The sequence below is a fragment of the Rhineura floridana genome, chromosome 14 (genome assembly GCF_030035675.1).
Source record: "Rhineura floridana isolate rRhiFlo1 chromosome 14, rRhiFlo1.hap2, whole genome shotgun sequence".
Classification (NCBI taxonomy): Eukaryota; Metazoa; Chordata; class Lepidosauria; order Squamata; family Rhineuridae; genus Rhineura; species Rhineura floridana.
The window spans coordinates 8330657-8342983 of NC_084493.1; the positions used below are offsets into that span (position 1 = coordinate 8330657).

General features: G+C 41.5%; 1 protein-coding gene across 1 annotated transcript; it reads right to left on the reverse strand.

Annotated features, from left to right (window-relative positions):
* Window positions 1–1633: 1633 nt before the first annotated feature.
* On the reverse strand, window positions 1634–9980 carry ARPP19 (cAMP regulated phosphoprotein 19). The gene is made up of 3 exons (XM_061595423.1): window positions 9677–9980; window positions 6691–6813; window positions 1634–4799 (listed from the first exon to the last, which is right to left on the reverse strand). The coding sequence occupies exons 1-3, from the start codon at window positions 9719–9721 to the stop codon at window positions 4629–4631; spliced, it is 339 nt and encodes a 112-aa protein (XP_061451407.1). The 5' UTR covers window positions 9722–9980; the 3' UTR covers window positions 1634–4628.
* Between the last annotated feature and the right edge of the window lie 2347 nt (window positions 9981–12327).

Here is a 12327-nt window from a genome sequence, read left to right on the forward strand (position 1 = left end):
TGTAAACCTATTTACTCAAGTTCTAAATTGTTATCCACTATTTCCTATACCATATATGAAAAACAAAGAGACTGCTTGCATTACACTGAGTTTGACCTGGTACAATGTCTATTTCTTAGTCAAGATGTAATGTTTATGGGGGGAAACGAAAGTTCTTCCAGACCGGTTTTCTGTTTGCAAGATAATCCAGGTACTTTGGGATATTGGCACAAAGATGACAGTCATCATGTGGCCATGCCGTCTCCTAAATAAGCGCCTATTATGTTATATAGAGACCCGTGCCTTTTTGGTGAGGAGCATATACACGATTAAGAAAAATCCTGCTGTACGAGGCCAAAAGCCCAGCTAGGCCAGTATTTTGTTTGCGCAGTGGCCAAATGGACAGCTATGGAAGGCCCGCAAGCAGGACACGAGCACAACAGCACTCTCCCAACTTGTGGTCCCCAGCAACTGTTATTCAGAGGCATACTGACTCTCACACTGGAGATAGAATAGAGCCATTGTGGCATACATTCTGGCTGCTATTTTTCTTCATGCTATTGTAAGAAAACATGGCAGCCAGATGTAGATACTAGCAACTACCGGGAATAGGCAAGCATTGGGCAGCCCAGTTGGCAATTACTCAACAAAGATAACTTACATTGTACAGTACCTGACAGGCCACAACTGACACATGATGGACTGCATTCGCCTTGGCGGAATAAATGTGGAGGCATTGCTGCTTTCATGCTTTGAATGCAGGTTCCACGTTCAAACTTCAGCATTCCCAGTTAAAAGGATAAGCTAGTCAGAGTAGACAAAACTGAGCTAGACTGGCAAATCAAAAGCAGGTCAGATTATGTTGTTCCATTCTGAGCTGAAGCTGCAGTTTGCATTCTAAATGGAAATGGACTGTCTTCAAGTGGATCCCAAATTATGGTGACTGTGAATAGGGTTTTCATGGTAAGCGGTATTCAGAGGGTTACCATTGCCTTCCTCTGAGGCTGAGAGGCAGTGACTGGTTCAAGGTCACCCCGTGAGGTTCATGGCTATGTGAGAATTCGAACCCTGGTCTCCCAGGTCGTAGTCCAACACTCTAACCACTACACCACACTGGCTCTCTTGCATTCTAAGGCAGTCCCAATGATCATGAATCTCTTGTATACTTTCCAGCCAAGTCATATGCTGGAAATTACTCATCACCATTTACGAAGCTGGCCCCTGCAACCAAAACATGGATTTTTGTATTAGAAAGTACCAGAGTAGCCCAGAGAACTGAAGAGCTTGTCTAGTTCCTGCTTTAGACTGTCATAAGAATCCCATCTGAATGTTGTTATTGTTAGGTTAAAGTTCAGGTTAATTACTACAAACACTTTTGACTTCATAAGCATAGAAACAAGCCTATTATAGAATTAAAGTCAAACAAAAAGCTTTAATACTGTTATTAGAAAAATAAGTACTGATGTATATAAAGGTAGTTACAGTAAGGTATGTTATAGTTTTGTAGTTGAACATACACTAAAAAGACAGGCTGTCTCATATATATATATTTTAGAAGTGCAAAGCAAATTCGATCAACACTTATTATTTAGCTAGAGTTAAGAGATTAAATGAGTAAACACAGTAAGAGACCAGACAAACTTCTACAGAGCAATGAAAACTAATTAGATGAATTTATTATGCATACTACACAGAGTAGATGTTGGTAAGGAGCAACTGAAATTTTCTTCACTTCAGCATCCAGAATGTATTAAGGAATATATCAAACCAAAACAGTTCTTTTGTGGCCTCTGCACACACACTCTCCTATGACAATGAATAATGAATGGGTGGGATGGGAGTGAGAACACTTTTGAATCACATGATTACTCCACTAGTTAACTACTGGGAAAAGTTGGAAGAGGGGCGTTAACAACATACGGTCTTAGTCACAGACATACTTGAGCACTACTAATCACTGCATAAACCTCAGATTGCTAGACTATAGTGCAGATAGTTCTCTGAAAAAGGTCATTTATCAAATGGTAAAACTCCTATTATACAGTATGTACACAAGCTTTCCAGCTTTATCTTGTTGGAGTAAGCTGAAAGTTGCAAGTTAGTCATTCATTTGCTCTTCTATAAAATGATTGTTGATCTAGCTCCTTGTCTCTTTCACAGCACAGACGATCAGACTATCTTCAGTTGATGTTTTATCCAGAGACACAGGTTAAACATCAGAGCAGATTGAACTGGTTGGTACTGTAGTATATATTCTCATCGATCACCAGCTTATGTTCTCTTTTTACAGTCTTTAACATTTCTGTTCATTGGTGGACACTGAAAATTTGCAGTCACAACAATAATATAAAATAGCAAAACTGTAATTGGGGGAATGGAATGTTCAGATTTACATGGCTATTTATACCTCCCTAGATGTCAAGCCAGTTCATCTTACTATGGTCTGTAGTATAGTAGCAACTAGGAAATACCCCATTGTTTGCTATCCAAAGCTACTAGTTTTAGGCCACAATCACTCTTCAGAAGGCCTAACTTTTGCTTTTGCTTATTTCTACAAAAATAAAATTGTGAATGTTCATTCGCGGCCTTCAGTAAAAAGCCACTTGTTCCTCTTGCATCACTGAGTTAGAGTTGTTCTTCTCAACTTAACTTAAAAAAACATGTTATCAACATTAATTTCAGTGAATATATTCATAAATTCTAATGCTGCAGGGAGATGAAATCAAAGTTGGCTTCAATAATAGGCCTCGCTGAATGACTACCCATAGACAAAAACTATGCAAAGTGGTATGTCTACCCATAGACAAAAACTGAGAATTTCCAAGTATTTTCCTCCTTTAAAAGAGAGCAGATAGATTTAAATATACTGGAGATTTTTTTAAATTATCACCCATATATTTTAATATATCCAATTTTGATACAGAAACACAGTTAAGATTTTTTTAAAAAAAGAATAAGAGAGGGATGAAGTTAATGGGAGTTAATGGTAAACAGTACCTTTGAAAACCAGGTCTTCCGATTATTACAGGATAGAATCAACATGATTTTATAATTAGCTGAATTGTCTTACATTTGCTTGTTAGAGGATAATTTACAAAGGACAGACAAGCTCTTTTGACAATTGTGTTTTTTCAAAGACTCCTCTTGGAAGAGCCCAATAGAGTCTTGATTCTTTCAGTGAGGATGCCAGGCAAAAAGAATCTGAAATTGGTTTAACACAGAAAAAAATACCACCCTTGATGTTAACTGGTTTTTACATGTGCTAAGTATTCATTTGTATCCAAATGAGTCAATTTAATGAACCATCCCTCCTAGAGTATTTATAATAAATATATTCTGACAATTAAAGCATTAGAATGCATCACTATATGTAAAGAAAAATCTAACCAACACTTCCTAATCCAAACTTGTTTGGATTACCTTTTCAACTGCATTACTCCTAAAATAGATGTTCTTTATGTGTCAGAGACCTTCAATAGCAGCACAGATTTACCCCGTTTCACATTCTAAAACATCCTGCAAAGATTTTTAAAAGATGCCGAAAATATAGTAGCCTTGGAATACCCTACAGTTATCTCCAATTTGCTTAATATGATACACTTGCCTATATAATTAATTCAGCCCTCCTGAAGTACAGTGGCACTACCTTACCTTAAGTATACTAGCTTAAGTGTTTTGGATCTATATTTAGACTGAACACTGTAGCTTATTACTGAAAGTGAGAAAGGATGTACTAGCAAAACTGATCCATCATAGTACTTTATGTGCTTTCCAGATATTAAATACACAAGTCTGTTTTCAGTAAGGTAGTTTTGACTCACATGAAGATTATGACTTTCAAAGGAACAGAATCTTTTGTGCTTCCAGTTGGCACATTTTTTAAAATGTAAAGTTAACAGATATTCGCAAAAGTTGTGCAAAACTATCTTATTTACAGAAATGGCACAAGAGTGAATTCAGTCTACGCACATGCTCACTTCATTCACTTCAAAAATGTGTTCTATACTACAGAACCAAAAGAAATACCAGCTTCAACAGACAGTTATGAATAAGCACGAGTTTTACAAGAATTACACCAAAATGAGCAAATATTGCCCAAGTAAAAAATCTATTGTTAAAGCTGAAGTAGGTTTAAGGCCATTCAAGTTCAAGAGCAGATACACAAATTAAGTCAGAGCCCCATCCTTTTCTTTTTAATACATGCTTTACCTTCTAGCAACTTGCGGTCTAAAACCTCTAGTTTACAAAACCAAATACAAGAAACGCAACAGGAGGTTGTATTCAATACAAACATACTACACTGTAATTAAGGTGAACTAAGGAAAGTGAAAACATTAAAAATTGTCAAACCTGCTATGTCACTTGCTGGAACCAGCCCTACACTAGCAAATAGGTAATATGTACATTTTTTCAAGTAGATTACATTGCTCTAACAAAACGTGTCCTTTTTTAAAATCAGTGCATTGTTCTCAATTCGTCCAAGGACTACACAACTTAATTCTTAACAGGACTCTCTTACAATAGCAGCACACGCTACCACTACCTGCAAAGCGGTCAGTCAATGACTTAGTGGAAACAAAAAATGTGAGAAGTTACTATTCAGGAAATATTAAGGGAATGAGAAGATTCATGCAGTTCTGCCAGTCTAGTCAGCCAGCCAATTTGCTAGCAACAAGAGATGGTTTCCGCTGTGGAAGGTCCTGTGGAGTAGGAATGTGGTCACCTGTAACTTCGGTCTTGTCAGGAGCTGCAGTAGGGAGCTGCTTGTTCTTCATCTTTGCTTTAGCCATATTGTAATCCCCAGAATCAAAGTACTTTTGCTGCAAGGCAAAAAGTCAGTAAAATAAGTACAATAGAAACGCACACTAAAAATACTGCTTTCCCAAAGAATTACCTAACTCTATTAACAATATGGGCTTTTTTACTTCAGTTGATGCAGGGTTAGAAAAACTAAACTAATACGTGATCAGTTATACCCCATCAAATGTAGCCAATTAATCCAAGACCAGCTATGCAAAGGCTAGGGAAGTTGCTTTCATATCACCAGACAACAAATATTGGGGAAGGGCCATAGCTCAGTGGTAGCACATCTGCCTTGCATGCAGAATGTCCCAGGTTCAATCCCCAGCATCTCCAGATGGGGCTGGGAGAGACTCCTGCCTGAAACCCCGGAGAGCCGCTGCCAGTCAGTGTAGATAATCCTGAGCTAGATAGACCAACAGCCTGACTCAGCATCAGGCAGTTTCCTATGTTCCTAATATCGCTTACAGCATGGTATCTATCCTAATGACAGAGACAGCCATCTATAGCAATACAACCAAGTGAGGGATAAGCACATATGAATGAACAGAGCAAAGTCTGAAAAGAACTATTTCAGCCCTGCAGAACTATAAATAATAATATTGAGGCAAGTTTATAGCCAAAGGAGTTTAATGCTAGCATCTTCTTAGCATCAGCAAGTAGAATTATTCATTATTAGTAAATGATTGTACTTTTAGTGTTGCTGTTCATGTATGGTTTTTAAATGTCCTTTAGTGTTTGCTTTGTGCAGTTTTATTTTGAGGGGAGGGAGCAAGACATAAGTTTATAACTAGTGAAAACAAATTACTATTAATATTGAGCATGTTAACACTTGAGCATGTATGCTTTCACTGTTCAAACACAATCAAGCAGGCCAAGAAATGTTCTATGCTCCCTAAAGCCTTAATAGGTCTTTAAATACAGCAAAATCTGTACCAAAGGAAAAAAATCAGTTTTAAAATGAGTGTAAATTAGTATTAGTGTGATATGAAGTACATGGGGGGGGGAGTACAGGAACCAGGTTGCAATCTTGCATTTGATGAATCTCTGAAGCCATCTTCAGTTGCATTTGTAAAAACACTTGGAACATTTGGGTTGATCCCACCAAGGGGTGTAGCTCAGTGGCAGAGTATCTGCTGTGTTTCGTTTACAATTTGGGACAGATCCTGTGTTACAAGCCAGACTTTAATTTTTCAGAGATAGGGAGCCAGCTGTTGCATCTTCACCTAGAATCCTAAGTGCATACTCAGACATCTGCAGCACTTGGGATGGACTTAGTCAGCCAACAATCTCCATCTTAGAATTGAATCTGCAAGCTAACAGCTCATGGCTACATCAGCCGACACCCCTCTCACCTCCTGCTTTGTGTAACATCCTGCCTGATGAAGGCTTCTCAAAAGCTTGCTACACTTTTGTGGCATTTTGATTGGTCCCAATAAAGATATTGCCCAACTACTGATGTTGGAGGTGCTTTTTCCCCCTTATGGACCAACACAGCTACATTTGCTTTTTATTAAATTGTATGTTCAGGAATAGACAAATTTGTTCACACAGCATATTCTCACAGCTCTTTCAAGTGAAGTGTGAAGAATGGCTGGCTTTAAACACACACAAACACACAACACACACACACACACACACACACACACAGAGTGTAATGGAACTGAGTTTCATTCAAGAAGGCAACAGTCACTAATCAAAGGCTTTGATCTTAACCATGCTTTCAGTGAAGCTCAACTGAAATCAATAGGCTTTTACTGCCCAGAAGGTATCTTTATGATTAAGGTGTTTGTATCAAAGCAAACTTCTCTACCATACAAGCAAAGCAAAACTAGCATTATAGATAGACAGATTAAAAGGCTTCTCTTGCTTAGACAGACTAGCAGCACAACATGGTTTAATCTTACTCACTCCTTTCTGAAGCCTCTTTCTCAAGAAATCTGAGCCCCCGGGCTTTTGTCCCAGATGAGGGTATCTGGCCTTCAACTTTGCTTCTTCAGCTTTCTCAGGACTAATCACCTTGTCTTCCATTTCCTGAAAACACAAGGAATTAGTATTTCTATTACATCACTTTTATCTTCTTAAGAATCATCTTGCAATTTCATAAAATGCCCATCCTCAAATATTCAGCTTTTACTAGCTAACCCCCGCCCCAGTAAGATGCGATTAGCCCTATCAGTTTTCATATCCAACGTATACCACACTTCATACCTGTTTCTACTAAATGAAAAATACAAGAACTATTACCTATGATTTTACAGAAACACTTATATTACTACTTTTTGAGTTAGGTAAAAAATTGGGAACACGTACAGATCAGGCCTGCAATTTTTGTGATCCACCCAGCTGAATAAGCCTTCCAAAGATTTATACCCCATTTCTCAGCCAAGATCTGCTCCCAAATCAGCTTACAGACAATTACAATAACACACAAGCTATTTCCAGAGCGTGTGAGCACGCAGGGTGGGGTTATATGGCAGTCTTTCCACCATCCTCTTCCCTCCACATAGTACACAGAGAGGACTCTGCAAGTGCACTCAAACTGGCTAACAGTATAAAACCAGCCCTTCCACTGACATGCAGTTGGCTCTTTCGTAGCCTGCCGTGAGCACAATAAACTAGGTCTGCAAACACAAGGGTTGTCAAGCAGGCCATACTACAGCTTTGTGGGTCACAAGTTATATACACCCAACCTACATTTATTGTCTGCCATTTAAGGCATCAACATGAGCTGCAAACAGGTGCTATGAGGCTCTGTGTGTGTGTTTTGTGCCGTCAAGTAGATTACGACTTATGACAACCCTATGAATCGGCAACCTCCAGTAGCATTTGTTATAAACCACCCTGTTCAGATCTTGTAAGTTGAGGTCTGTGGCTTCCTTTATGGAATTAATCCATCTCTTGTCTGGCCTTCCTCTTTTTCTACTCCCTTTTGTTTTTCCCCGCATTATTGTCTTTTCTAGTGAATCAGTCTTCTCATTATGTGTCCAAAGTATGATAACCTCAGTTTCATCACTTTAGCTTCTAGTGATAGTTCTGGTTTGATTTCTTCTAATACCCAATTATTTGTCTTTTTTGCAGTCCATGGTATTAGCAGAGCTGTCCTCCAACACATTTCAAATGAGTTGATTTTTCTCTTATCCACTTTTTTCACTGTCTAACTTCCACATCCATACATAGATATCGGGAATACCATGGTCTGAATGATCCTGACTTTGGTGTTCAGCGATACATCTTTGCATTTGAGGACCTTTTCTAGTTCTTTCATAGCTGCCCTCCCCAGTCCTAGCCTTCTTCTGATTTCTTGACTATTGCTCCCTTTTGGTTAATGCCTGTACCAAGATACTGATAATCCTTGACAAATTCAATATCCTCACTGTCGACTTTAAAGTTACATAAATCTTCTGTTGTCATTCATTTATCTTCTTGACGTTCAACTGTAGTCCTGCTTCTGTGCTTTCCTCTTTAACTTTCATCAGCATTCGTTTCAAATCATTACTGGTTTCTGCTAGTAGTAGCTGAGACACCAGACTAGGATGCATCCAGACTCAGAGGAAGGCAATGGTAAACCACCTCTGAATACCTCTTACCAAGAAAACCCTATCAATAGGCTATGAGACTAGCAAACAGAAAAGCAAAAGAACATCCATGAGTCACCCCCCAGCTAGCAAAACAGATGCTAAACAACCACTTTTACTTCACTTCTGAAGCTGCACTTTGAAACTGATCCCTTTTAACAAAAATGGCATCGTAGGATAAAAACAGAATATTAGGGACACAATCCAAATACAGGTAGGTGTATCTCTTGGGCTAAAGTATTTCGCATGTGTAAAAAGTTTTTTGATCAAAAGAGCAATGACAAAAAGCAAAAACCAAACAACTGTCCCAGAATTTGTAACACATAACTCTAAAAAAAAGTTCTAGGCCAGCAATCTTAAAATTCACCATCTTAAATATATTTAAACTAAAGCTAAAATTTACGTCCTAATTATGATGTTCAAGTTGGCAAAGGTCACCTTGAATCAAAACAAGCCAACAGAAACTCATTCTCAGAATATGTTCACCACGCTGTATTTTGTGCGGGGGGGGGAGAGATTAGGGTTTGATGATGTCACATTCACCCGTGCTTTCTTTCCCTAGTTTGCTGCAATCAGACAATACGGCTCTAAGGAGACGCTGACGCCCACGGCAGCGGGCACGCCCACCAAGAGCTCCCCTCCCTGTAAGTGGACACAGCAGTTGGCAAAGCGGTCGGAGGGCGAGCCCGTGTTATATCGCGGGTATGGAAAAGTTTATCGTCCCCGTGGTGCAGGAAGGTTCTACAAAAGAATAAAAAACCCGTGCGATAAAACGTGCACCGCCTCACCCGCCGCCAGCGGGCAGCCGAAGAAAACGGGGGGGGGGGCTTGGTGTCGTTTCCTTTCCTCTCCCCCTCCTTTCGTGTGTGCGCGCGGCCGCGTTTGGCGCAAAGTTTGTGTCCAATGGCTACTTTGCCAGTGTCTCCACGAAGGGGGAAACTTGCCTACCGGGAGGTGGAGGCACAGGGCGAAAGAGAAGGCTCTTTCGGCAGTGGCTATCGCCAGAGATACCCACACTGGCATTCCCATGATCAGGGGAAACACCAGTAGGCCGCCCCCCCCCGGGGCTTTCCCTAGACTTTGCAGCAAATGTATTTAGCTATACACTCTCTCACACGAAAGACTGTTGTAGCAAACGAACCCTCACACGAACCGTCCTTTCTACCCCACATGAAAGAACTTGGGCCGCTGCCTCGGTCCCTTCCTTTGACTAAAGTTTCCTCCTCGACCAAGCGGCGGCCTAAGCTCCCTTTTCTGCCATCGCACAGCGCGCCCTCTCCCTTCTGTCTCCTACCAACGTAGGCCCGGCAACCCCTCACCTTCTGCTCCTCCGCCGAAGCGGGCTCCGGGCTCTCCGCAGACATGGCTTCCACACAACCGCAGCGGCACCCACCGGGAGAGAAAGGCCTGGAGCCGGCGAGGCGCTGCTGCTCCTACCACCAGCAGAACTGCACACAAGATGGCCGCCGGTTTGAGGACGGCGAGCCGGCAGGCTCAAATTTCTTCTCGCGTCCCGGACGGCCCCGTTACCCCGCCGCCAGCCAGAGAGCAAATGAATGAGCCAAGGCGGGGCAGGCGCGTGATAACGCGGCTCTCTCGCAGGATCACGACTTACAGATTGTGTGCGTCATATTGCGCTCTCCAAAGGGATCCCGGTCGTCTTGCTGCGGCATGCTGGGAGTTGTAGTTTGGTCGTGTTTGAAGGGCTGAAGACACTAAAGCTGCAATCCTAACCCCCTTTACCTGGAAGTGAGAATTCAGTCTGACTTTACTTCTGAGTAGATATGGTTAGGATTGCGCTGTAAATTGCTCATCAGCTGCAAGGCAGCGCACTCTCTGGCCTCTGCCATCGACAAGGGGACCAAAGCCCACCGGGAGATTGCTCCTCCTCCTGCCTCTCTGGAACAGCATCATGGCAAGGGGCCAGCCAAAAAGCAGCTGCAGCCTAAAGGAGTTTGCTTTCCTTCTCCCTGCCAGAAAGAAAACTTCTAATCACTTCGTAGCTAAAGTCGGGCCCACTTTTCTTCGAGAAAAAGTGCTTGAGTTTGCTTTTTTCCTCCCCCCACAAATTCCTTTTTTAAAAATTAACTTTTTATTTGCAAATTTAACAAAGGAAAGAAAAGGAAAAAAATAATGAAATAAATACGAATATCAATATAAAAATAAAGGAAATACATAAATACTACTACTAACAACCATGAACCACCATCAGTTTGAAGAAGCACAAATACAGGGTGAACGGGACAAACAAGCTAAGCAGAAGACACGTAAACAAGTCCTCATCACGACCATCTTCCATCTGGAAACCTATGTCCTCACTGTGGGAGGCTGTGTGTTCCAGAATTGGCCTCCACAGTCATGTACGGACCCAAGACCTTATCTTGGAAGACAATCTTACTCAGCCACGAGTGACCACCAATGACAATGAATGACATTAAGGATACAATAACCATCAGTCCCTGCATCTTAAGTTCAGCATATACATTAATATAAGCCCTCCAAATAGGTGCCCACGGGAAATTGTCATCTATATGAAATATGTTCAAAAGTAGCCTCCAATTTTTCTTTTGTATCATGATCATTGCAATGGGTGCCTTCTGTGGCTGAAGAGCATGGTAAAAATACTTTAAATTAGGACTGCAGCCTCTTCCAGTGAAAGTTGTAGTTCTAGAGGAAAGCAGGTATTTTCAGTCAGTTCCTATGCAAAGGTAGCCTGCAAGTTTCAACAGGCTTAGTGATCCAAATGGCATTTACACAACTCAAATTTTAGTCCCATTTTGGTACTTATACACCAGCACCAGTTAACACTAAACAGCATTCTTCATTTTTAAATTTGAACCTCATTTTGGTGCAGAATCTCACGTTGTAGGTTCGCACAGACTGAGTTACCTCACAGCCAGGACAATCAAGCCTAAGGTGGCAGAAAAGGAAAACAACAACTGTATTGGCTGCCTACATGCCAGACATTTAAAGCATGACTTCCCCACAAGAAATCTGGGAACTGTAGTTTACTTTTCACAGATCTATAATTTAAAGCACCATTGAGAAACCAGTTCCCAAGATTCTCTGAGAGAAGACATGTGCTTTAAACGTATGGTGTATACACAGCCATAGCCTATAGAAAACTTAAATGTTTCTTTGCTGAGAGAGAGATGGTAGGATGAATATATCGGGCCACCTCTTACTCAGCTGCTCTTGGTAATAGTGGCCTGGTTCACATATCATAGTTAAGTATTGCTCAAGCATCCATCTGGAACCTGCAGTGGGCCTCATGGCCACAACTAGCCTAGTGCCTCTTTCCTTGCCCGTCCCACCGTGCCTTTTGGTTGGCAAGAACCAGCAACTCTTTGCATGCTGGCTGGGAGATGGAGAAGTTCAGGCAGGGAGGAGGGAAGGAAGGTCTCCCTCCTCTGAGAGGAAAAAGCCAGCAGAAATCCCTCACAGGGGATGTTCTGAACATGGGGCTGAGCTGGCCTGAGATCCAATGAGCCGGTCTCCCTGCCCTTGTGAGACCGAATCCAGGCCCTATTGCTGCACCAATTCCAGACCAGTACAGTGATCTTACTACCCACCTTCCACACTAGGTGCCATGAGCTGCCGAAAGCCCTGCTGGTCAGGGAGGATGAGAAAGGTAAGGACTGCAGCCTAAAATGGGGAGTCTGAGTTGCGGTATCTATGTTTCTATGACGTTTGCTGCGAAGAGGCCTATAAGGTTCAATGCAGGAATCCAAATAAGGCATACCCAACAGATGGCAGTCCAGTCTGTACTTAGCTTGACAAAAACTAAGCTATGGAATTCCTTGCCCCAAGGAAAATACTGTGGCAAAGAATTTAGCCATTTCCAAACACTTATTAGGTAGCAGTAGAAAGGGATGTAAGTAGTGGCCAGCTGATTATGCTAAACTCTGCCTCCACATTTTGGTGACTGGATCTGCTCCTGCATCGCCGTTTTGCAACTGGTAGGCCTCTG